This window comes from Petromyzon marinus, chromosome 43 (assembly GCF_048934315.1).
Source record: "Petromyzon marinus isolate PM22_M1 ecotype Great Lakes invasive population chromosome 43, UKy_Petmar_22M1.pri1.0, whole genome shotgun sequence".
Lineage (NCBI taxonomy): Eukaryota > Metazoa > Chordata > Hyperoartia > Petromyzontiformes > Petromyzontidae > Petromyzon > Petromyzon marinus.
Genome location: NC_133709.1, coordinates 3,048,073 through 3,070,698, shown reverse-complemented (window position 1 = coordinate 3,070,698; position 22,626 = coordinate 3,048,073). Strand labels below are relative to the sequence as shown.

Genomic DNA, 22,626 nt, shown 5'->3' with positions numbered 1-22,626 from the left:
GTGGCAATGTTTACACACCGCACCAGGTACTCATTTGAGGCTGAGTCGACCTAGGGGAGGCCCGGGACCGGTTCAGATAATCGTCACTGGTGTTGGCCGTGAGCGGGAATCGAACCCGGGTCGCCAGGTTCATAGCGCAGCGCGCTAACCGCTACACTATCGCTCCCCACACAGAATCACACACACAGTCACACACAGACACACACACAGCACGTGTCCAGCTATCGGTGTCCGTGGCCTTGAGCGGGAATCGAACTCGGGTCCGCCGGATTCGTCGCGCCGACCGCTCCCCGCCCGCGCGGTTCCCCACGCGCAGACACAAATCGAGGCGGCTAAGAGCGTTCCACGGGTGATTTCAAATCGGTTTAATGTGAAAAGGCGCGGTACACTAACTCGTCTTAAAACGTAACCCCCCCCCCGCCCCCTCGCTTGCTCCGGCACTCAAACTGGCGGCTTCGCGGGTCCGCAAACCAAAAAGCGAAGTCGGCGCACGCGCGCGCTTGGGATCATGGCGGGGGGGGGGGAACGCACGCGCGCGTCCGTAACACCCAGCAGTCGTGACACAACCCTGACACCAGCACCCCCCCCCTCCCCTTTTCAAGTATTGCTGAAGAATGCCCACCCCTCCCCCCTGCCCCCCCCCCCCCCACCGCTTCACCATACCGCCTGCCCCAGGTATTGCATATATTTGCCGCATTTTCACAAACGCGTCGTCTATTACTCCGAGCGGGTTTTACGTTGCACGCGAAAATAAAAAAGCACGTTTTATAACGATGCTTCCCATATTTTTTTTCATTTTGTTTTGCTTAAGCTTTTAAATACAATTGCATCAATTCTGAGCTGGGGAAAAAGAAAAACCAGGGTGGAGGGGGGGGGAGGGATAAACAACCGCGGGTTAACTTCCAAGTTAGACAGCAAGTAAAGTACGTACATGCAAATAAATATGTTCGTGCCTTTTTTTTTGAAAGCCGCTCTTTGGTATCCCACGGTTGTGCGCGGACACTAGAGCTCTTGAAAGACGCAACATTTAATCATTCTCTTTACAACAACGGCAACAACAACAAAAACCCCACTCGATCTGACAGCGACGTCGATGGCACTGATAATAAATAAAAACCATCTGAAACAAAACAATAAAGGGAATAAATATGCTTACAAAGGTAAGACTTGATTCTGGAGGGAGCGACATTACACGTTTGGCGCAAACGATGCTTCCCCCCCCACCCCCCCTCCCGACGTGCGCTTTTTGCTCGGCATTTTGGTTTTCCAACGGCGAGACAGATATCGACGAGGCAAAGAGATGCGTTCTTGTGAAAGCACGAGTCGGAAGGAAGCTGCATCCTTTACAGGCGCTCTCCCCGTTTCACCGAAATTGGTGGTGCCGACTTGCCCGTGAAGTCAAGGTCAGCGCGCTGGACTTGAAATCCCGCTTCGATGCCACGTGCTGGCGAGGCAGTGGAAACCCGCAATGGAGCGACTTTCAGAAAAACGCAACAATCAGCCACCTCTGCCCCGAGCCAGCGGCACAACTGGTCGCACCAGTCGGTAGGATCGCAGGTCGCGTGTGGTGGGGTAAAGTGTGGGTGACTCTGCCACCTCTTCAACAACGTCTGGTCGGCGTGGCCGAGTAGGCCGAATAGCCTCGAGGCCCTTCCATGAGCAGTGGCGTAGAGCAGGCAATTGCAGGGGCTGCACCTTTATCTTTGTACTGCCACTATAGCAGTACGAATGAACCGCAATACCTTTGCTGATCTCGTCAAGGAGCATATATCATCACGTGAACTCCGGTTATCCTCACAGCGGCCTTTGGCTAACCATTGAACAAAGGCGGTCACCGCACCACACGCTTGCACGTGCGCTTCTGCGGCCGTCTGGAACGCTGTTCCCTCCGATGTTAGGGAGACATTGGAGCTATGCACTTTTAAATCGAGACTGAAAACTCATTTCTTCAGAGTTGCTTTTTGTGTTTAGCTTGTTGTCCTTCCCCCGCACCTCCGATCGGCACGGTTGACTACGTACGGTGCGAAAGAAGATAAAAAATACACCCGTACGTTATGCGCCACGAATGAGGCCGACAAGTCTTCAGCACGGAGCTATTTCCTGCTTTCGCGTGCTCAGCGGAGCATGCAGGGGTCACTGGGAGAGTATGCGGCTGAACCCAGAGGGCAGAGGGAAGAAAAGCGAAGCGTTGGCAAGAGAGAAATGACTGGCTGGAGGAGCGCTGGAAGTGAATTCCAACGCCGGACGGCCAAGTGGTGAGTTCGCTCCTCCCTGAGAGCGCCTCTCTGTGCATGGGGGATGACCGTTCAAGTTGAAACAGCCGCCACTGCAGCACAGTGATAGCACGCCGAGGTGATTGTTCCAGATGACAACATGGATGTTAAATACCCTGCAGCATCCAACACCCCCCCCCCCCCGCGGAATGACAGCAGAAAACCGAGCTTCAAGTCCCACGCCCAAATTACAAACGCGAAACATTCTCTGGCAGCGAATTAAGAAAGTTTGTTTTGTTTGTTTTTGTTGTAACTGAAGCAGAGCGGGGAGACGCGAGAGAGAAGCGACGCCGCTCGCCGTCTCTCGGATTGCAAACGTCGAGGCGGTAAAGGAAGGGGGGGGGGAGAGGAGCAAAATTCTGCACACTGCCACTATCGAGGCCGACTTAAAAGGCACTACTTTATCAATTAAATAAAACCAGTCTTCAATCAAGGCGCTCAATTAACAAACTAAAAAACTTTGGATGGCAACCGTAGGTGGAGTACGCGCGTTGAGAATCACGTGAGCCGAGTTGTTGATGCGAAAGGAGAAGGGAAAAAAACAGATTTGACGCCGTGGCTTCCGAGAGTGTAATCACTTGCAAGGGCCACGTCCGAGTTGGTCGTGGAAACAGGTCGGGCCCCTGGCAGAGAGGGGCTCTTGGAGCCGCCCCCTCGATGAAAAACAAACAACAACAAACAACAACAAGTACATCGCATGATTGTCTACCGGGATATGTGGATATGGTGAGCAACAACTAGAACAAAAAAGGCACGTTGCTTCATTAAATAAAATTAAAAAAAACGTCTTCTCGCTTGGCCGCAGCCGAGGCCCAGAGTCTCAGCCGGCACGGCTACGTCCTGACCTGATGAACTCGTTCCGACAAGACGAATGCAAGCCCCCCCCCCACACACACAGTGCACGCAACGTTGTGCCTCAGCCATCCTTAGGCCGGCCCTCTTTATAATAAACCAAAGAGCGTGGCGTGATCTTGAGCGGTATTAAAAGAATTTGAGTGCACCGTGAAGAGATTTTTTTTTCTGTTAATTCAACGGACATGCCGTTTTTATCTCGGCGGCTGCCGCTCTCTTATTTTTTCTCCTCCTCCTCCTTCTTCTTCTTCTTCAGAATTTCGCCACCGTGACCGCGTGTTCACAGAAAGTCCCGCGAGGAGGGAACAGTGCGCCGGGAGCACGCGCAAGCGAAAGGAATTCAGAATTTCACCGCGTCCGTGCACCGTCGCGGGAGCATGAAGCCATCACGCAAAACTCCCGTCATCTTAGCAGCAGCGGCAGCGGCATTCTGGCCGTCAAACAAAGACGGTCACCGCATCGCGCGGCGCTTTCAGGTGCGCCTTGTGCGGCCGTCTGGAACGCCTCTTCCTTCTGATATTAGGAAGCCACTGGAGCTACGCACTGTTAAATCCAAATTGAAAACCCGTTTCTTTAGAAGTGTTTTTTTTTGTGTTCAGTTTGTTGTCCTTCGTCCCGCACCTGCGATTTTGCACGGTTGGCTGTGTGCGGTGCGAAAAAAAATGTCAACATATGTACAGAAGCATCGTCAGTGGCTTTTTAAACCACACAGTACAAAAGGCGGTGGCCTCGTGTATCAGCCCCTGAGCAACCAGAATTTAAATCAGATCGAAAACACGTCAAAGAAGCCTCCGCAGTGACCAATCGGCCCATAATTCCACCAAATGCCAAACCATAAATGTTGTTTTAAGCTCTACCCGCAAACACACTCAAAAGAAGCGTGACATTTACAGGGTCCTTTGTAAAACAAAAGTCAGTATATTGTGCCTCATTTCTATAAATGGTGGGTGGTGAAGGGGCTTACTCACTACGCACTCCGGCAACACGAAGTAAACCAAATCAAATCCACCATCAAACACACAAAAAATACGTACACTATGATAACCATGTAATACTTATTAAAAGTTACTTAAGACACGAAAATAACAATTTGACTAAAACTGTTCATCGATGCACACACCACGCACAGCCACTCACAAATCAACAAACATCATCATCCTCATCACCATCACGGATCATTCTGCTTCATATCGTTTCCCCCCCGGCCCCCTCTCCCACCCCTCCCCCCCCCCGCTACTGCTCGTGGTGTAAATTCTGACGAGTGTGAAGGCCACAGAGACTGCTGCAGGACCCCAGTGGCTCCCGCAGGACCACCAATCTTTGGAGGTTCCAGAGGGCGGGCAGACGGAAACCGTCACCGTCGCTTTGTTACAACCCTCCGCTCGATGCCCCCCCCCCCCCCCGCCCCCCGCCTTTAAAGAAGGGACTCATCTTAACCGCAGTACGCCGCGTCGCGTTTTAGGGCGAGGTCGATACAAAAAAACACAACAACAAACAGCCGAACGCACTTTGTAAGTAATGCAAAACAACGACAACAACAACAACAACGGATTTGACTGCGCCCGTCGTTTTAGACGCGGGCTGCCGACGCGGCAGCGCCGGGAGATTTAACGGTCTGTGAATCACAACCGCCGCTGCTCGTGGCTGCTCGTGGCTGCTCGTGGCTGCTCATCGTCGCACCACTGTGAACCGCGGCTGACCCCCTTGCAGCGGCCCGTGCTCTTGGGGGGGGTGGGCGGACTGTCGCGCGTTCCGGTCACTTTAAGGATTCTCGAAACCAAACAACAGCAGCAGCAGCAGCAGCAGCAGCAACAAAATCGCAAACCGCTCCACGGCGCCGAACCGGTGACGGCAGCGTGCGGTGCGCTGGCCGCCATGCGGGAGGGCCGCGCTTGAGGATTCGAGGATCACGGGGAGGAACTCCGCCGAAAATCCGCTCACGAAAACGCCGTAGGCTTCGAACTCCCGCAAACCAAAAAAATATTTTGCTCACCGACGCTCGCATATAGATTTTTCTTTCTCCGAGCAGCCGTTTGAGAGAGCCGGCTGTTATTTGAACAAGTTACATTTTTACAAACGAATTTTTTAAAATCCTGCACACGTCGCACCCTCCTGCGGGGGTGGGGGCGGTGTGGGGGAGGGGGGGGGGTTGTGTTTCCGTCGCGGTCGAGGTCATGCGGGGCTCTCTCTCCCCTTCACTGCGACGACTCCACCAGAATCTGCTTCACGAACGTGGCCACGTCCGTCTCCTTGCTGTCGTGCATCTTGAAAAACGGGTGCTCCTGAAACACGCAAGGGGGGGCGGGGGGGAGGAGGAGGAGCACCACGGTGGCGAGATGTTAACTACCTCGCCTAGTATACAGGAGCTCGTGGGTTCGTGGGTTCGATCCCGACCCTGATAACGCCTGTATATTTGTCTCTCTCCTCCGTCTTCTCCACGGAGAGAGAGAGAGCATGCAAACTCCAAATATACGGGCGTCGGTCAGGGTCGGGATCGAACCCACGACCTCCTGCATAACAGGCGAGCGAGTTAACATCTCACCGCCACACGTGGCTAAGCATACGAGGACCCTTGGGAACTAACGATTCCCGCGGGCCGACGCCGACCCACACAGTCACTCCAAACTCGTCCTGCAATGACATTCGTGATTCATTCACGCAACTTTGAAATGGCCGTAGTTGAGAAAAGCTGGAACGACAATAGCTGGGCGGCAGGACGTCGAGGACATCATGCCCAACAACACGCGGCAGGCACGAGGCCAGAGATCTCCGCCTTCCAACTCCGATCTGCCGTGCGTGTTGCGACCTCTACCGCACACAAGAGGCGTTGCACGCTCATTCCTGGGAAGTGCAGGGGGGGGGACCCCTGCTGGATGAGGTTGCCCACCAGCGATAAAGCAAAGAGCCAGCAAGGGGTTAGGTCGGTACCCACATGGGGTGGCAAATGTTACCAGTGACCACCACGGGCAGTGTCCACCACTGCAGTGTCCACCATGGGCAGTGTCCACCACGGGCAGTGTCAACTGCAGTGTCCACCACTGCAGTGTACACCACGGGGAGTGTCCACCATGAGCAGTGTCCACCAAGTTTGGTTTACAATACAAACTAAACTATTATTTTCATTTGACCAGGTAAGGCCCACTGAGCTACACTGCTCTTTTTCAGAAGCAACCTGGCCACAAATGATAGCTCAACGAAGTGGCTTGTCACGTGGACATTTCTAGCAGCCAAATACTCGAAATGCACGTTCATTCTAGATGTGGATTAGAAAAACCGGAGGACTCGGGGTAAAATGCACGTCCAGGAAAAACAGCGTTATAGCTCATCGGATTCCTCCAGTATGAATAAATTTCAGATTCATGTATGTGGGCCAGTGAGCCAGAGGATCAGAATGTTCGCATTTACCATCAGCTCGGCGTAAGTTGGCCTGTCCTTGGGGTTCTTCTTCAGGCTGAAATAAAATAAAAAACAGGAAACAAACATTTAACTTTAAGTAAGATATCACAACGCACCGTCACAAAGTGTTAAAGTAAAAAGTGTATGCGTCGTTCGACTGGCCATTCGTTTAAAAAATAATAAAAGCACGCTCTGTGCTGCTAACCTCCAACATGCAGTGTCAGACAAACAAGATTCCGTTAACATGCAATGAGTGTCACACAAACAAGATGCCTGGCCAGGAAGCCACATTTAGGTGTTGAAGAGTCCCTTCAGTGTTTAGTTTGGTCCACTCGAAGGCCTCGTCCGACTGGCCTGGACGACGGCATCAGTCGTGTTTATGTTAACACAAAAACGTGTAGCAGGTGGCGCGTGCGTGCGCGATTTACCAATGCGCCGCAAACTGCACAAACTCCGGGGAGAAACGGTCGGCGGGCAGCTGCGGCGACGGCTCGTCCACCACCTGCTTGAGCTGCTGGAAGGGCGTCCCCCACGACTCGTACGGGAACTTGAGGATGGCCAGCTCGATCTGCCACGGCAAGCACGGTCGCCCGCTTCACCACACCAACCCTCTCCTCCGTTCCTCCCTCCTTCTCCTCCCTCCCCCTCCTCCCCATCCTCCGTTCCGCCCTCCCCCTACTCCCTCCCTCCCCCTCCCTTTCCTGCCTCCCTCTCCTCCCTCTCCTGCCTCCCTCCCCTCTCTCCCTCCCTCCACTCTACAATCGCACTGCCAGGTTCAGGCCGAGCGGCCCAAGACATCACTGGCGCCTCGAGAGGGTGCCCGCGTTGTGGTTTTCTCGGTGCAGGCGGCCCACTGCCGCGACCGCCGCCCGGCCCGCTGCGACCGACGCACGGTGCTGCAGTAAAGCCCCGGTTAAAAAAAAAAAACCGAGTTCCAGTCCACGCACTGCGGCTGTCGCGAAATGCAAGACGCATCCTTCTAATATGTGGGCTCTTATTCTTAGTTTTTTCGGAAAAGTCACGTTGAAGAGAAACAACAAAATAATAAAATATATATAAAACAATAAAAAATTCTCACGACGTTTCGACCATAACTCAAACGGTCATCTTCAGGTGTGAAGATTTATTGTTTTATATATATTTTATTATTTTGTTGTTTCTCTTCAACGTGACTTTACCGAAAAAACTAAGAATATGAATTACTGCAGTCACGAAAGCTTTAAATCAAAAATGTGGGCTCTTGTCTGTGCTGCCTGCTCCGGGGGGGAGGGGGGGAGAGGCCCCGTCTGTCCTGTGAGCTGTCGGTCTGATTTTGGGACTCGCGCAAACTCCCTTTGGGGAAACGTCCGGCGTAGCCACCTCGGCATCACAGTGTGGGGGGGTCTCAGACCCCACCCCCACCCACCCCCGCCCCCCCCTTTGTCGGTCTCCCTGCGTCTCGCTTGGCACCTCCGATTTTAGCTCTGTTAATCCTTCCCGCCGCACCTCCGATTATCCACGGTTGGCTACGTACGGTGCAAAAGAAGCTCAACACACGTACATAGCTTCTTCGTGTCTCTCTCCCTACGTCTCCTGCACCTGAAACCACCTCCTTCTCCTTTGGTACGTAATCAACTTCGTTCGTGAATTCCGCTTACCATGGTGATGCCCAGACTCCAGATGTCGGACTTGACATTGTAACCTTTCTGGCTCAAGTCAGGGTTAATCCTCTCCGGCTGTAGACAAGAGGGAAGACAGCAAAAGGCACACAGCGGGTTCATTTGCGAATAAGATGTTTGCCGTCTCTTACCTGGTTGATTAAAGCACAGTGGATTTTGTAATTACGCCTCCCAAGAAAGTGACAACACACATGAGACATCACCTCCACAAAATAACAACAGGCAGAGCTTTCACGTGCAGAGAAAAACATAGGTCAAAGTCTACAGATCAAATAACCTACATGTATTGTTAAGTGCCGTAACGTACCGTTGCTGCTGGCAATGTAAGAGTAATGATGATACTGCAATAGCAATTATTTACAGATTTAAAAAAATACTCGCTCATAGGATGGCCCTGATATATTGGGTTGTTTGTCCAATACGATTCATGAGTGACGTGCCAGAAATGTTTTTAGTAGCCACAGAAAACCCAAACAGAAAAGGAGATAATGTACAAAGTTTTTTTCGTGGACAGAGCCCCACTGCCTCCGTGTTCGCAATCAGAATATGTATTAATACTGCAGGAATCCGATGAGCTGTGAAGCTCTTTTTTTTCACAGACGTCCAGTGGGGGGGGGGGGACATCCCGCAGCCCCACGACTACGACACGTGATCTGTCCACGTGCTCGCCCACTGAAGCGCTTAACAAAAAAAACCTGCTGAGCTTCGGAGATTGGACGAGGTTGGGCGAAAGCGTCTGCGGGGTGATTGTATCGCGGTGGCGATAATTATGAAACCCATCGAGCGGTGCCGAGCACACCAAAACGTCCTGCAGAGGGCGCCACGCAACCTGCTGCTACCATTAGCTCTGCCTGCTCAGCGCCGGAGCAAAGCCTGCAAGCAGGGTCAAGCGTTCGCTCAAGTGTGCCTGGACAACGCGTGGAGAGGGTGGGGCGATGCTTTCTAATTACACTAAAACCTTGGATTGCGAGTAACTCGGTCTGCGAGTGTTTTGCAAGACGAGCAAAAAAAATAATAAATATTAATTTGATAAACGAGCGAGGGTCTGGCAATACGAGTAGTAGTACGTGTACGCTTTGTACTGCCGAGCGTCACGTGATCACAACTGATATACGAGTGCTTTGATATACGAGTGCTTTGGATTACAAACACGTTTTCCGAAACGAATTATGCTCGCAATCCAAGGTTTTACTGTACTTACCGCCACATCCTCTGGATTACAAGATGCTCCGGGGAGTAAGACGCACCCCAGACTAAACTTGTGCCCCGGGAGCGTCAATAGAGCTTCTGTACATAAATCTGGCGTGTGCACGCGCATTCACCCACACACCTGTGCGAGATAACAATTATAAGACGCACATCCCCAACTTGTTGCTTTAATTACACGCGGAAGGAGCGCGTCTCAATTTGACCCGGAGAGTACAGCAATGCGCAGCGCATTTGTTCGCAAACATTAGCATCGGGGAGACAAAAGTCAGCGAGGCATTCGGTCAAAAAACATACGTACAACATACATCCAACATGCATGCATGCTTACTGCCATGTAGGGCTTGCAACCAGCATCCATCGTCTTCGCCACGGAGTCGACCAGGTAGCCACTGATTCCGAAGTCGCACATCTTCACGTGACCCTGCGTGTTGATGAGCACGTTTGAAGGTTTCACATCTAGTGGGGAAATTAAGCGGGTGGGGATTGGGAGACAGAAACTATTAAGCTAGAAACGACTTTTGATTTTATCAGGTAAGGCCACAGCGAGCTATTTTTCTCAAATTTTTTTCAGAAGCGACCTGGCCACAAATTATAGCTCAACCAAGTCGTTCATCGCGTGTAAATGTATAAGCAGCCCAAAAATAAAATCGGAGGACCCGGAGAAAAATCCACGCGACCACGGGGAGAGAGAGAAACAGAGAGACGCAAACTCCAAATATACAGCAGGCGTCCGCATCGGGACCGAACCCACGACTTCCTGCGTATAAGGCAAGGTAGTTGACATCTCCTAGCCACCGCCAATCAAAAGCACTCGGCTCAACAATTACAGTCGGTGGACGATGGGCGAGTAAGCAGCTGTGTGTGGAGGAGCTCGACAACAACACAATCCCTTACCTCTGTGAATCACGGACAGCTTCCTGTGCAAGTGCTCCAAAGCCTTCACGATCTGTTGAGAGGGCACACGTAAGAGGAACATTGTTTCACTCATTACAGCGCAACATTTAACTTCACGTATGCCCGCTTGCTAAACCGGCTCAGCATTGTGGATTGCATACAGGATGCTGTTTACAAAATCAGTGGCACAAAGTTGAATTATCAACGGGCTAGTAAATTGGGATAATACGGAGCAAATCATTGCTCCCCTTACTGGCAGCGGACACGAATGCCCGTTTGCAGGACAACAAGCTGCCAGAGGTGTCGGAGGTGCCGAGTCACCTTGTGCCCACAGGGGCAGCTGCCAGTGGGGGGTGCCCTTTCAAATGTGTTGAGATGAGAGACACCACAACACATCCTATTCGGTAAAGTCACGTAGAATGATAATAAAATAATAAATTGATAAAATAAAATAACACAATAATATTCTCACGACGTTTCGGCCACAACACAAGCGGCCTTCATATATTATTGTGTTATTTTATTTTATCAATTTATTATTTTATTATCATTCTACGTGACTTTACCGAAAGAACCAAAGAAGATGAATCATTGCAGTCACGAAAGCTTTAAATCGAAATTTTACATCCTATTCGATTTTATTTTTATTTTACCAGGTAAGGCTTCACTGAGCTATGCAGCTCTTTTCCAGAAACAGCCTGGCTATCACAAATGATAGCGCAACGAAGTGGCTTATCGCATGGAAATGTACAGCAGCCAAATACTCTGAAAGCACGTCGACTCTAAATGTGGAGGGAGAAACCGGAGGACCCGGAGAAAAATCCACGCGACCAACGGGGAGAGAGACACCGCAAACTCCAAATATACAGGCGTCAGGGTCGGGATCGAACCTATGGCCTGCTGTATACCAGGCCAAGTATTTAACATCTCGCCCACAGTGGTGCACGTGACGTGGCGTGGCGAAGTATGGTTATTTAACATCTCGCCCACAGTGGTGCACGTGACGTGGCGTGGCGAAGTATGGTTATTTAACGTCTCGCCCACAGTGGTACACGTGGCGTGGCGAAGTATGGTTATTTAACATCTCGCCACTTTGCCACCACATAGGAGGGTGGCTCCATCAAACACGAAATCGTTAACATTCACGTCCATCTAAAGCGAGTGAGCGAGCAAGCAAACGTGGCGATGACGCTCAGAGGCTGCGAACGGGCGAGGTGGGGACGGGAGACGTACGGAGACGGAGATTTTGCCCAGGATGTCCTCGGGGATCGTCTGCTTCTTCTCGATCACCTTCTTGTAGAACTTGTCCAGAGACGTGTCCAGCAGCTCCATGCAGATCCACACGTCACCCTGCAAGCCCCACAATGGCAACGGTTACCCGAATGGCCAAACACTGTCGAGGCAAGAGCCGTTCGTGAGCACCTATTAAGGCAGGCGATAACCCTCAAATGGCCCAGGTGTCGCCAGCACCATACCTGCCCACCTTTGTCTCCCCGCTGCTGATGTTTACACACCGCCGCGGCTGGTACTCATTTAAGGCTGGGCCGACCTAAGGGAGGACCGGTTCACATAGAACTTAGGGAACCGGGTTTGTCACGCGGTGTGCTAACCACCGTGCTGCCGCTCGCGCGGCCACACACGGACGTGCGAGCAGTTCTATTGGCGGCAAGAAAGCGGTGGGAATTCCACATTCCTACAACAAGGGCGAGTCTATCCAGCCCGGCGGGAGCGAGCCCCTCGACTGTACACCCCTGAAGCACCCGGCACGTAAAACACAGCCATATGGAAATTCTTCACCCATAATAGGGGTGGAGCGGCGCATCCATTCACGTAAATTTTTTACGGTCACGATGCATGCAATCGAATCGTGTAAAGACGAAAAAAGACATTGGGATTCGTATAAGTTGCATGCGATGTATGCATGTTGAACTTCTTTCGCACCGTACGTAGCCAACCATGCTAATCGGACGTGCGGGGGGAAGCAGTTCTGAAGAAATTACTTTTAAATCGTGATGATTTAAAGGTGCATTGTCCCATCCTAACATCGGAAGGAAGAGCGTTCCAGCCGGCCGCAGAAGCGCATCTGAAAGCGCGCAAATGCCCGTTTGCGATGGGTTCGACATGACCCCCTGCGGCCAGCCCTGTAGTGTGACCTTGTTTAAAAGTGGGAGGGGTGGGGGGGGTGAGTTTGTGGACAATGCATGACATAGTCAACGTTAAACTTCAGACGGACGCTCGACGCCACCAGAGCGACCGGGTCACGGGGACCGTCTGCTCGACGCCGAATCGAGGGATTCCTCTCGAGCTTTCACCTCGCGAAAAAGCGCTCCGTAGAACGTGACGGTGTAGGGGCAGTCGACGGTGCGCATCGAGATGTCCAGGTCCATGAGCAGGCGCTTCTGCTCCTGCGAGTTCACCGTGGCACGTATGCGCTGCGGCGCCACGCACACAAAGACAAAGACCGCCACCACCCCGCATAACCTTCACAGACTGTTGTTGGGGCTAGTGATGCCGGCAAGCGCCTTATGAAGGCCGGCACGGTACACGAGGGGGTGGGTGGCCAAGCACCACGCCCGGGGTCAGGGAGTGGCGGGGTAAAGTGTCGATACTCCCCTCCTCTTCCAAGACATCTGACCATCAGGGGACGAGTAGGCCAAAACACCCGCTCTCTATAGGGGCCCTCGTGAAGCGCTCCACATAGCGGAGGTCATTCTGCCGGCGCAGCTACTGCAGGGCTGCACCATTGCCCCGAGCTGATCGTCGTCATTCTCACCTTGACGGCCATTATGGTCTCGCTGGGTGCGTGCCGCATCTTCTCCACGACGCCATAGGCGCCGCGGCCCAGCTCGCTCAGGGTCTCCAGGTCATCGGCCTTCACCTCAAAGTTCTGCGGACACGCAGGTGGTCCCCGTCACACGCCACCGACCGGCGCGACCGGCGGCTCTCGACGACAGCACGTTATTTCCGCGGCGATATTTGCTGCTACGCGGGTCGGGAAACCGAACGTGCCGAACAAAGACATCGTCGAGGACCCCCAAGGTGGAAGTGCCGGGATTCTCTCTCCCGCGACGGCCGTGCACATCGCCGAGCCGCGCTCGGATGCGGCACGGGAGATGCGCGTCGTACATGTCCCACAAGTGGAAAATCAAAGAATCGCCAAACTGCGGTGAGGTCGAAACCATCACAGGCGTCACCGACGAGCTGCGCCATCCACGCACACCCAGGCGGTATATTTCTGCAATCCGTAAGAGCGCCTTGGATTGGTTGCAGGACCCTTAATGTCAACTATGACATCGTCTACACAAACTGTGTGTATGAGCATGGCAGATTGTGCCATCGTAGATGCGTGAGGTATCACATTGGTGTGGTGAGGCCGAACATCCAGCTGTGGACTGATGATTGTAGCCCGTAAGCACAGTCATAAATTCGCACTGTGTTCGCCCTGTGATGTAACGCAAATCAATACATGGCATGTACACACAGTGCATCTGAACACACCCTGTGCCCGATTGTGTGCATGTGCACATTGCGTAAGTAATAGAATTGCTTAAATTTCCGTCACTGTGGTATGATGGAGTGCATACGAACCTTGTCTCCAATAGTGATGCATGCCTTTGAATCCAGATCTCTTGGTGGCCTAAGCAGGGTAAAAATAAAAACATATGAGAATTATAAAGCGCACATACCTGCTATAATCACCCAGGAATGTCCTTTAACGCTCGTAACGTCACTCCACGTCGACCAGCCCCCCTCATTAATAATCATGAACAGGTCACGCCCTCCGCATGGACCCGCCCCTCATTAATAATCATGAGCAGATGACGTCACTCCAAACGGACACACCTCCCCTCCATTAATAACAATTAGCGGGTGACGTCACTCCACATGGGGGGGGGGGCGAAGCGCCTCCTCCCCCTCCTCAGCTACAAAGTCAGAACCCTCACGTCACGCAATCTCCGTAACGCTATTGAGACATAGAACTAGATTTTACGTCATGATGAACAAGGGATTATAACCTTTAAATGAAATAAGTCTGTGTCACCGCGGCCTTACAAATTGCACACGAATGGATGCAATGAATACCACGTCGAGATCTGCTTTTCGCTTGCAAGTTTCAGATTTACTGCAATACACCCGTCCTTGGATGGGCAAAATGATAGTTTTTAAAGACATTATAATTGATAGAAGGAAGAATAAAAACCCAACCTCGATCAAACGTCGTACTCAGATTGTAAATGTTGTGGCTTGGCTCTCCAACACACCGGTGTGCTGTACTAGTGACGAAATGGCCACGTTCTGTTTACGTGACAAACCTTACTGGTAGTTTGGCTGTGTCGGGTGGTGGCGGGTTGAACGACACATTTATATATTTACGCGATCTAACGCAAAAAGCATCTATTATGGGCGAGTCTGAATCCTTACTGTGAAAAATGTAACCTGTATGCTGGCATAAAGGTGGGAGCTTGCCCAGCTTAACTGTAAAAACCCAAAAGTTAGAAACATACCACCACCCTCCTCCACTCCATTACAGTGTCATTTTCACACAGCGCCGTACACTTTACAGCAAGCACAGCTGTGGATTGCATTTGGCACAAGAAGGTCTCCTAATGACCTGTGATTGTTTACATTTTTAACATCACTTACGAAGGCGTGACATGGTTTAGGTCATCGTTATTATCACCTTCACCACCATTATCACCACCATTAGCCCGCACCTCCGATTAGCCAGGGTTGGCTATGTACGGTGCTATATACACGTACGTACGCCATCATCCCTCGTCATTATCATCTTATGGTCTCACAGGGCATCTCCCACGTACTGCGTTCATTTCTGCCTCCTCCTGGCCCCCCACTAATATCGTCCAACACTGCCCGCTTCGACCACAGACATCCGCATAATCTTCACCATGTCCGCAGACGTCAAAATGGCTCAGACTCAACATTAACATAAAACCGTTGCTGGCCAACCCGCACCCCGCCATATGGAAAGAAGCGAAACTAAAACTAAACTATGTTTTTCATTTCACCAGGTTCAGGCCAACTGAGCAATATAGTTCTTATTCAGAAGCGACCTGACCACAAATGATAGCTCAACGAAGCGGCTTATCCCGTGTTGATTTTAAATGTTGGTGGGAAAAACCGGAGGACCCGGAGAAAAACCCACGCGACCACGGGGAGAAAAAGACAGGCAAGCTCCAAAATGTCCAGGCGTCCTCAGGGCCGGGATCGAAGACACGACGACCACCTGTACACGAGGCGAGGGAGTTAACATCTCGCCAGCGCAGGACGGCACGCGCGTGGCAGGCCCATGGGGGCAGCACTCACGTCGTGGGTGGCGTGGGCGCGAACACCTCCTTGGTGATGGTGAGCGGAGGCCGCTTCTTCACCTTGTGTCCTGCGGGCAAAGCGAAAGGACACAGCATTTGGGGTTTAGCGGCTGTACACCGGCAACCGAGTGCGGACAAAAAAACCAACCCCGGGCTTGGCTCAGCGCTGGAGCTGCGATCGCGGCCATCAGAGGCACACGTGTTTAAGACAGGAGGCACGTTTTCCGGTTGCCAAACGAATCCATTGTAAGGTCGCACTCATTACGCACAAAGTGCTCGCCACAAATGAACTGCAAAACCTTGCCGATCTCGTCAAGGAGCATGAACGATCGCATGGAATCCGGTGATCCTTGCAGCAGCGGCTTTTGGCTGGCCATCGGACAAAGACGGTCACCGCATCGCGCGCTTTCAGATGCGTTTCTGCAGCCGTCTGGAACGCTCTTCCTTCCGATATGACGAAGCCACCGGAGCTATGCACTTTTCAATAATTTACATTGAAAACTCATTTCTTTAGAAACTGATTTTGGTGTTTAGTGTGTTGTCCCTTCCCCCGCACCTCCGATTAGCGCAGTTGGCTACGTATGGTGCGAAAGAAGTTCAACATACATACGGTTTAACAACTAGGCTTTCGCGACCAATATCAACAGGCGACTGATGAAGCTAGTGGTAATTACTGGCGATTTGCTCTCCAACACACCGGTGTGCTGTAGTAACGAATTGGCACGTTCTGTTTAAGTGACAAACCTTACTAATTGGCTGTGTCGGGTGGTGGTGGGTTTAACGACACATTTATATTGACGCGACATAACCCCCCCCAAAAAACGTACATTATGGCTACGTACATACGAACATCAATGCTGCCTCGCTTACTAGGTAGACCAGGGGTCCCCAACCCCCGGGCCGCAGACCGGTACCGGTCCATGGCCTGTTAAGAACCGGGGCGCACAGCAGCAGGAGGTGAGAGCGGTGAGTCAGCGCGTGGCCCGCCCCCATTGTTTTATTATTTACCACTCCCGTCCGCGCCTCTTTCCCACACTGCGCGCTTGTCTCAATCACAGCGTTGGTAAGCTCACGAGCTCTAACCCCTAGTAGCCAAAATGAGTTAAAAAAAAAACAAACGTCACTGGAAAGCTTCTTTGAAAAGGGGGAAAGACCCCCCTCTCCCTCCCCAGTCCGCGAAAAAATTGTCTTCCACGCAACCGGCCCCTGGTGCCAAAAAGGTTGGGGCGCCGCTGTGGTCCACCTCGTGGCTGTTTTGGAGGCACCCGCGGCCCCCACCTCTGGCCAAGGGTGGCGCGAGTTCGACGGTGGCAGGGCGCGGCTACCACCGCCTCTCTGCGTTGCCGTGGCAACGCAGAGGTGGCCACCTCTGCGTTGCCGTGGCAACGGGCAAAGTGCAATAGGAGGGGCAATAAAGTATACGAGCGGCCATTAAAACCCTCGTGATGTCCACCCAAGTTGCCACGTGGGGGAAGAAGAAGACAATCTCTCCCGCTGCGCAAACACGCGCCGTATGATCGCTCCGTGTACGCGTGTTCTCTCTGGGCACGACGATCCATACGGTTCACCCCGTATTCTTGTGCAGGGAAATTTAGTGGGTTTTTTTACACGCTTTCATTTAACTCACACTGTCCTGTTGTTGTTGTCGTTGTTGTCGTCGTTGTTGTTGTATCCTCAAATCTTGTAACTCAATTTTTACCCACTTCCCAATGTGGTATCGACTGCAAACTTGGTATACTTATGTCACACTGATGACAATACTGTATTCTATCATAAAAGAATATAAAGTATATTTGCAAACATTATTTTGTATGTGTTACGTTTCGGCTTGGGTCTAATTGCCCACGGTCCCCCTTACGTTGTGGCAAGCTTTGGGGCCACTTACTGGAGTCGTGGAGTTCTTCCATTATTATTATTACATTTCATAAAAGATGTGTTTTTTTTTAAAGCTTTTTTTAATATTACTTATTTCTGGTCCATACGGCGTACAGGCGTTTCAATACGGGTACAAACATTTTTTTTTCCGATTTGTTAGTGTTTCTCCCTTGCGATGGGACTTTGTAGGATGAACGTTGAGATTTATCAGGTGACCAATAAGATCTGAATTGGTCTGTAATAAGGGAGGCACTTATCACGGGTTGACAGGTATGCGATTGTGTGCACTGCAAATTTAGTTTTAAGGGTTTATCACGAGCAACGCGTGGTGATGATGATGATGCTGATTATAACTACGTGTAGTATTAATATTACCCCAAGTACACAAAGACCAAGGTCTCCCGTTTAGCCTTAACAGACTGTTGGGGCAAGTGCTGCTAACGAGGGGTGTGTGGCCAGCACCACGCCGGACCACCTTTGTCTCCCCAGTGGCAATGTTTACACACCGCACCAGGTACTTATTTGAGGCCGAGTCGACCTAGGGGAGGCCCTCGTCACTGGTGTTTGCCGTGAGCGGGAGTCGAACTCGGGTCGCCGGGTTTGTGGCGCAGCGTAGCGCTAGCCGCTGCACCACCGCTCCCCACAAGTACACACACACGCACACTCTCCTACATCAGCACTTGTCACAAGAGTCTTCAAAGGCTATACAAGAGACTGTTGTTGTCTTCATGGAGGCATGCCGCGTGCATTTGAAATAAATAAATAAAAATAAGTCAAAACTATTGCAAGCATCTGCCTTTGTCTGCACTCCATAGAATCTTAAAGTAATGGCATAATAAGCGTACGTACTCATCCAGAAATGCTCGCGACCGCCAACATTTTACGTGAAATACCAACACCAAACAAAAACCAGACATTCCACAACCCTTTGTTAATTGCAACACACACATCCATACCTCGGCTGTGCCACGGGCCTCATGTACAGGTGAATATACGCGTCTCGTATAGCAACACTGTTGTAATATGTTCAGAATGTCAATTTAACTCCGTGCGCTCGCTGCATGTAAACAATCACTTTTCTTTTCTGGAGCCATGACCTGACCACTAGTGAGAGGCATTAGCGGGCAATATAAATACTGGGAGCTTCAGGGGGAGGAGGGGAATGAAAACACAATCCTCCTCGTCCCTGTGACCCCAGGCGTGGGTAGGGGTGAGGACAGAAGGTCCATGTGCCATCAACAACGGAGGGCCGGACCTGGCAAGCGAATGATCCGTGTGAGTGAGCGGGTGTGCGAGTGGGTGAGTGTGCGAGTGGGTGAGCGGGTGGGTGAGCGGGTGAGCAAGCGGGTGAGCGGGTGTGCGAGTGGGTGAGCAAGCGGATGAGCGGGTGTGCGAGCGGGTGTGCGAGCGGGTGTATGAATGGGTGTGCGAGCGGGTGAGAGCGGGTGTGTGAGTGGGTGAGCGGGTGTGTGAGTGGGTGTGTGAGTGGGTGAGTGGGTGAGCGGGTGTGTGAGTGGGTGTGTGAGTGGGTGAGTGGGTGAGCGGGTGTGTGAGTGGGTGAGCGGGGTTGCATGAGTGAGTAAGCAAGTGCATGAGTGAGTGAGCGTGTGTTCGAGTGAGGGAGCGAGTGAGGGAGCGAGTGAGCGGGCGGGCGGGCGGGCGAGCGAGCGAGCGGTCGAGCGGGCGAGGGAGTGAGCGGGCAAGGCGAGTGAGCGGGCGCATGATTGGCCCTGTGCACGAGTGTGCCAGGCTGAAAATCAAACGGCCTCTGCTCCACAGCCAACATTGGCTCCAAGCCCTCTGTGATTGAAGAGTCAAACCGACTACAGTATTACCTTGTTGCAATTTGACTGAGATTAATATTACCCCTTCGGCTAATGCCACTACAACTCGCTCAGCGCAGGCGTCCTCCTGCCCTAGGGAGAAAAAAATTTAAGAGAGGGGGAGGGTAAGGAAAAAAACCCGAACAATTTTCTGTAATAGTTTTTAGTGAATTGAGTACTCTCTCTAAATCTCGCCATCACGCTTTGGCACGGTGGCCCGTCCCCCACTTCATCGTCCAGAAATATTTTTCATGCCGCGCGAATATTTTTTTTTAAAGATACCACCACAACTCTTGGCGACGGCCATGAATGGGGCCGTTTTTATTTCACGTCCTATGGTGCCGAACAGGCCGCTAATTAGATAATGGCCACAACGACAATCACAATATCCCTCAGCTGCCAACAGAGAGGAAAAAAAGATCCTTAACTACAGTACCTGCGCTTGTCCTAAAGTTTTTTTTCCTCCTAGCGTCTGCAGACGAGAGCACACAGAACCAGCTGTTGTGGTGTGGCATGCGCGGTGAAAATCTGAGCTGAGCCACGCACGCGTGTGCCCTGGCAACACGTGTTATTCATTCCATGTGCCGTCGCGATTTAAAGGCGCACGGTGGAAATGATCACCAGGGTGGCTTTTAACGGAGATAAGCCGTTTAAAGTTGTCGTGAGCCAGCCATCGAATAAATTTAATGAAAGATGTGAAAATGCGTTAGGCCGAGAGAGAGAGAGAGATTGAGGGAGAGACGAGTTGCGGCACGTGGATTAGAGAAGCATACGCAGGTTAATGACATAATTTTCAAGTGTTTGGAAAATCAAGTGAGTGAGGCTTGGGCAGGGTACGGTCGGTCATGGGATGGGTCAAGAATGATGGGAGTGGCAGCCAACGGACGGAACGAATCCAAGAGGACTTCCACCGAGAATATGGAGCGATAAAATCAGCCGATGCGTGGATGCGAGTTGGATTATTACACCATAGGATCGATCGGAAGAGGTGGCAAGCGCCTAGGATTTCCCATTTTACTTGCATTACATGACAACACCTGCATTACTAAAGCCTGCAAGGAATCGACCACGTCCAAAGTCAAGATTATTTTTTTAAGTAATAGACTGCAACCTTGAGTTTATAATGACAGTATTATGTTAGTCTATGCTCCTTCTATGGAGGAGGAATAAAAAAAAAGTCACGAACTTCCCTTTCCTGAAGCCCTCTCGCAAACAGCAAGACCTCCACGATGGCATTTAGCTCCGGAACATTTTACCGCACATCCAATTATACGCGGCGTGGGCTACGCACAGTGAGAAAGGAGTTCAACAAACGTACAACACACGCAAGAAGATAATTGCTCTGCTCGTTTACCCAATGGAAGCCTCACCGAGTCAGCACGACTCCCTTTCAGGAGGATCCCTGCCAAGTGTTGCACGGTACGGAGGCGATGATTACCATGTGTATATATCTTCTTTGGTTCTTTCGGTAAAGTCTCATTCTACGTGACTTTACCGAAAGAACCAAAGAAGATGAATCCTTGCAGTCACGAAAAGCTTAAACTCGCCATGTATATATATTCTGACAGAGTTATATAATTTACTTCATCAAACAACGGACCTAAGCCCCGTTAAGCACAGGAACAATATTTATCACGTGGAAGCATCAACGCCGAGGGATTTAAAAGTGCAGACATCGGCTCGCGTTAGTGAAGTGCGTGGCGGTGGCGGCTGACTGACTTGGTGTTCTTGTTGACTTAACAACAATAGAAGCCGGGGGGGGGGGTTATAACATTTTTGGCAAACATCTTCACAAGGGGGGGAAAAAACACATTACAGTGTTGTCTTACAGATGACCCGACTAAAGCTGGGCGACTTCAGTCACCAGAAAACCCGAGCTGATATTATCTTTTGGTTATGTAATCCATCGTGAAACTCGCGAACACCACTGAGGAACTCGGTGTTCCAGTAGCGAGCACCGGGTGTGTGTGTGTGTTTTTTTTTAAAAGAGCGTTGGGCCCATTACCGAGGGTTATTGCTTTGACACTCAAGCGCTGCAGTCGACACGCGCACAGCATTGCTCGCACGTGCTGTCCGCACCAGAAGCCGCTGTTCCATTAACGCGTCTGCCTCTCTCCAGCGGTTCAGGGCAACGACAGCAGAAGCCACCCCCCCCCCTACCAGAACTCCGTGGCATTGGGTGCAGTGGCGGTGCCATGGGCAATAAGCAAACTGCGCGAAGGCTTTGGAGCTACCCCCCCGCCCCCCTCCAAGGTCATTCAAGGGGTTGGGGGGGGGTTCATCGGAGTATTGATAAAAACAAATTCGGGGTACACCAAAAACGAACTCATCGCCACACCAAGCCCCGCAGGTGTCCAACTGCACGTTTCGCCATTCGTTTCCACTTTCGTCGCCTCCGCCTTGCGTCATCAACATGCTTGTAAAAAAAAAAGCACATGGTTCTTCAGGGCTCAGGTGGGCGACGCGGGGAGCCATGTGTCCTCCCGCCCCCCCCCCCTCCTCTGCAAAAGGATCAGCCCCCCACCTCCTGCTAAAATTCCTGTCAATGAAGCGATAGATGGGTGGTCACAGCCTTTCCTCGCATACGCGAGCGGGCCAGTGCCGGCAGCAGAATGCACGACAGACAAAAAGCAGATGGTGTACGTTACTGATTCCGTCTGGCGTTTAACGTTTATTTAAAGTGTTGCGGTTAACGGTATGCCCCATTAGGCGTCCCATTAGGCGCCCCATTAGACACCGAGACCTGCTCGACCCTCCACGAATCCGTCTGAAATCGCGGAAATCAAACTGGGATCGCAGCGAGACTATTGGATGGCGCGGGGGTCAACTGAAAGACCGCCGGCGAACACCGCGGAGTTGTGCGGAGGTTCCAAATAAAAGCCTCATCGACGATCCGCACGGCTACAATCTGCCAAGACAACCGCGGTGCTCCGTCAACCGCTTCAGAACAGCACTGGCAGAAGGTCACGGGACAGACGCAGCAGGTGCCATGGGTTGACCGACTGCGATGACTGGCCGAAAACACACACAATAACGTGCACACGTAAATGGTATTCGCCAAAGATCCCAAATTATAAAACAAAAAATGCCTGCAAAAATCCATACAATTTTGGTAAACAACCAGAAAAATAAGAATAATAATAATGCGCTAACCCTATTTTCGGAAGGAACTGTCCAGGCAACTTCATGGGAGCGACTACATTCCATTGCACCGTACGAGCATAGCATTTGTTTATACACAGTCCTGTGGTTCAAATACTATGTAGTGGTAGACACTGCAATGACAAATACGTCATCATCCTCCGTCTCTTATGTTTAT

At 51.5% G+C, this 22,626-nt stretch overlaps 1 protein-coding gene across 2 annotated transcripts in view; it reads right to left on the bottom strand.

Annotated features, from left to right (window-relative positions):
- Nucleotides 1-350: 350 nt before the first annotated feature.
- LOC116951466 (dual specificity mitogen-activated protein kinase kinase 6-like) overlaps nucleotides 351-22,626 on the bottom strand; it is a 60,735-nt gene continuing 38,459 nt past the window's right edge. For both annotated transcript variants that reach the window (XM_032970090.2, XM_032970089.2), the window contains exons 2-12: nucleotides 15,608-15,677; nucleotides 13,871-13,919; nucleotides 13,056-13,169; nucleotides 12,595-12,714; nucleotides 11,516-11,632; nucleotides 10,283-10,334; nucleotides 9,717-9,844; nucleotides 8,159-8,236; nucleotides 6,950-7,089; nucleotides 6,531-6,576; nucleotides 351-5,407 (exon numbers count right to left, since the gene is read on the bottom strand). In XM_032970090.2, the coding sequence (XP_032825981.1) occupies nucleotides 5,321-5,407; nucleotides 6,531-6,576; nucleotides 6,950-7,089; nucleotides 8,159-8,236; nucleotides 9,717-9,844; nucleotides 10,283-10,334; nucleotides 11,516-11,632; nucleotides 12,595-12,714; nucleotides 13,056-13,169; nucleotides 13,871-13,919; nucleotides 15,608-15,677 (1,001 nt within the window). In that variant the 3' untranslated portion in view covers nucleotides 351-5,320. The remainder of the gene's footprint in view (nucleotides 5,408-6,530; nucleotides 6,577-6,949; nucleotides 7,090-8,158; nucleotides 8,237-9,716; nucleotides 9,845-10,282; nucleotides 10,335-11,515; nucleotides 11,633-12,594; nucleotides 12,715-13,055; nucleotides 13,170-13,870; nucleotides 13,920-15,607; nucleotides 15,678-22,626) is intronic.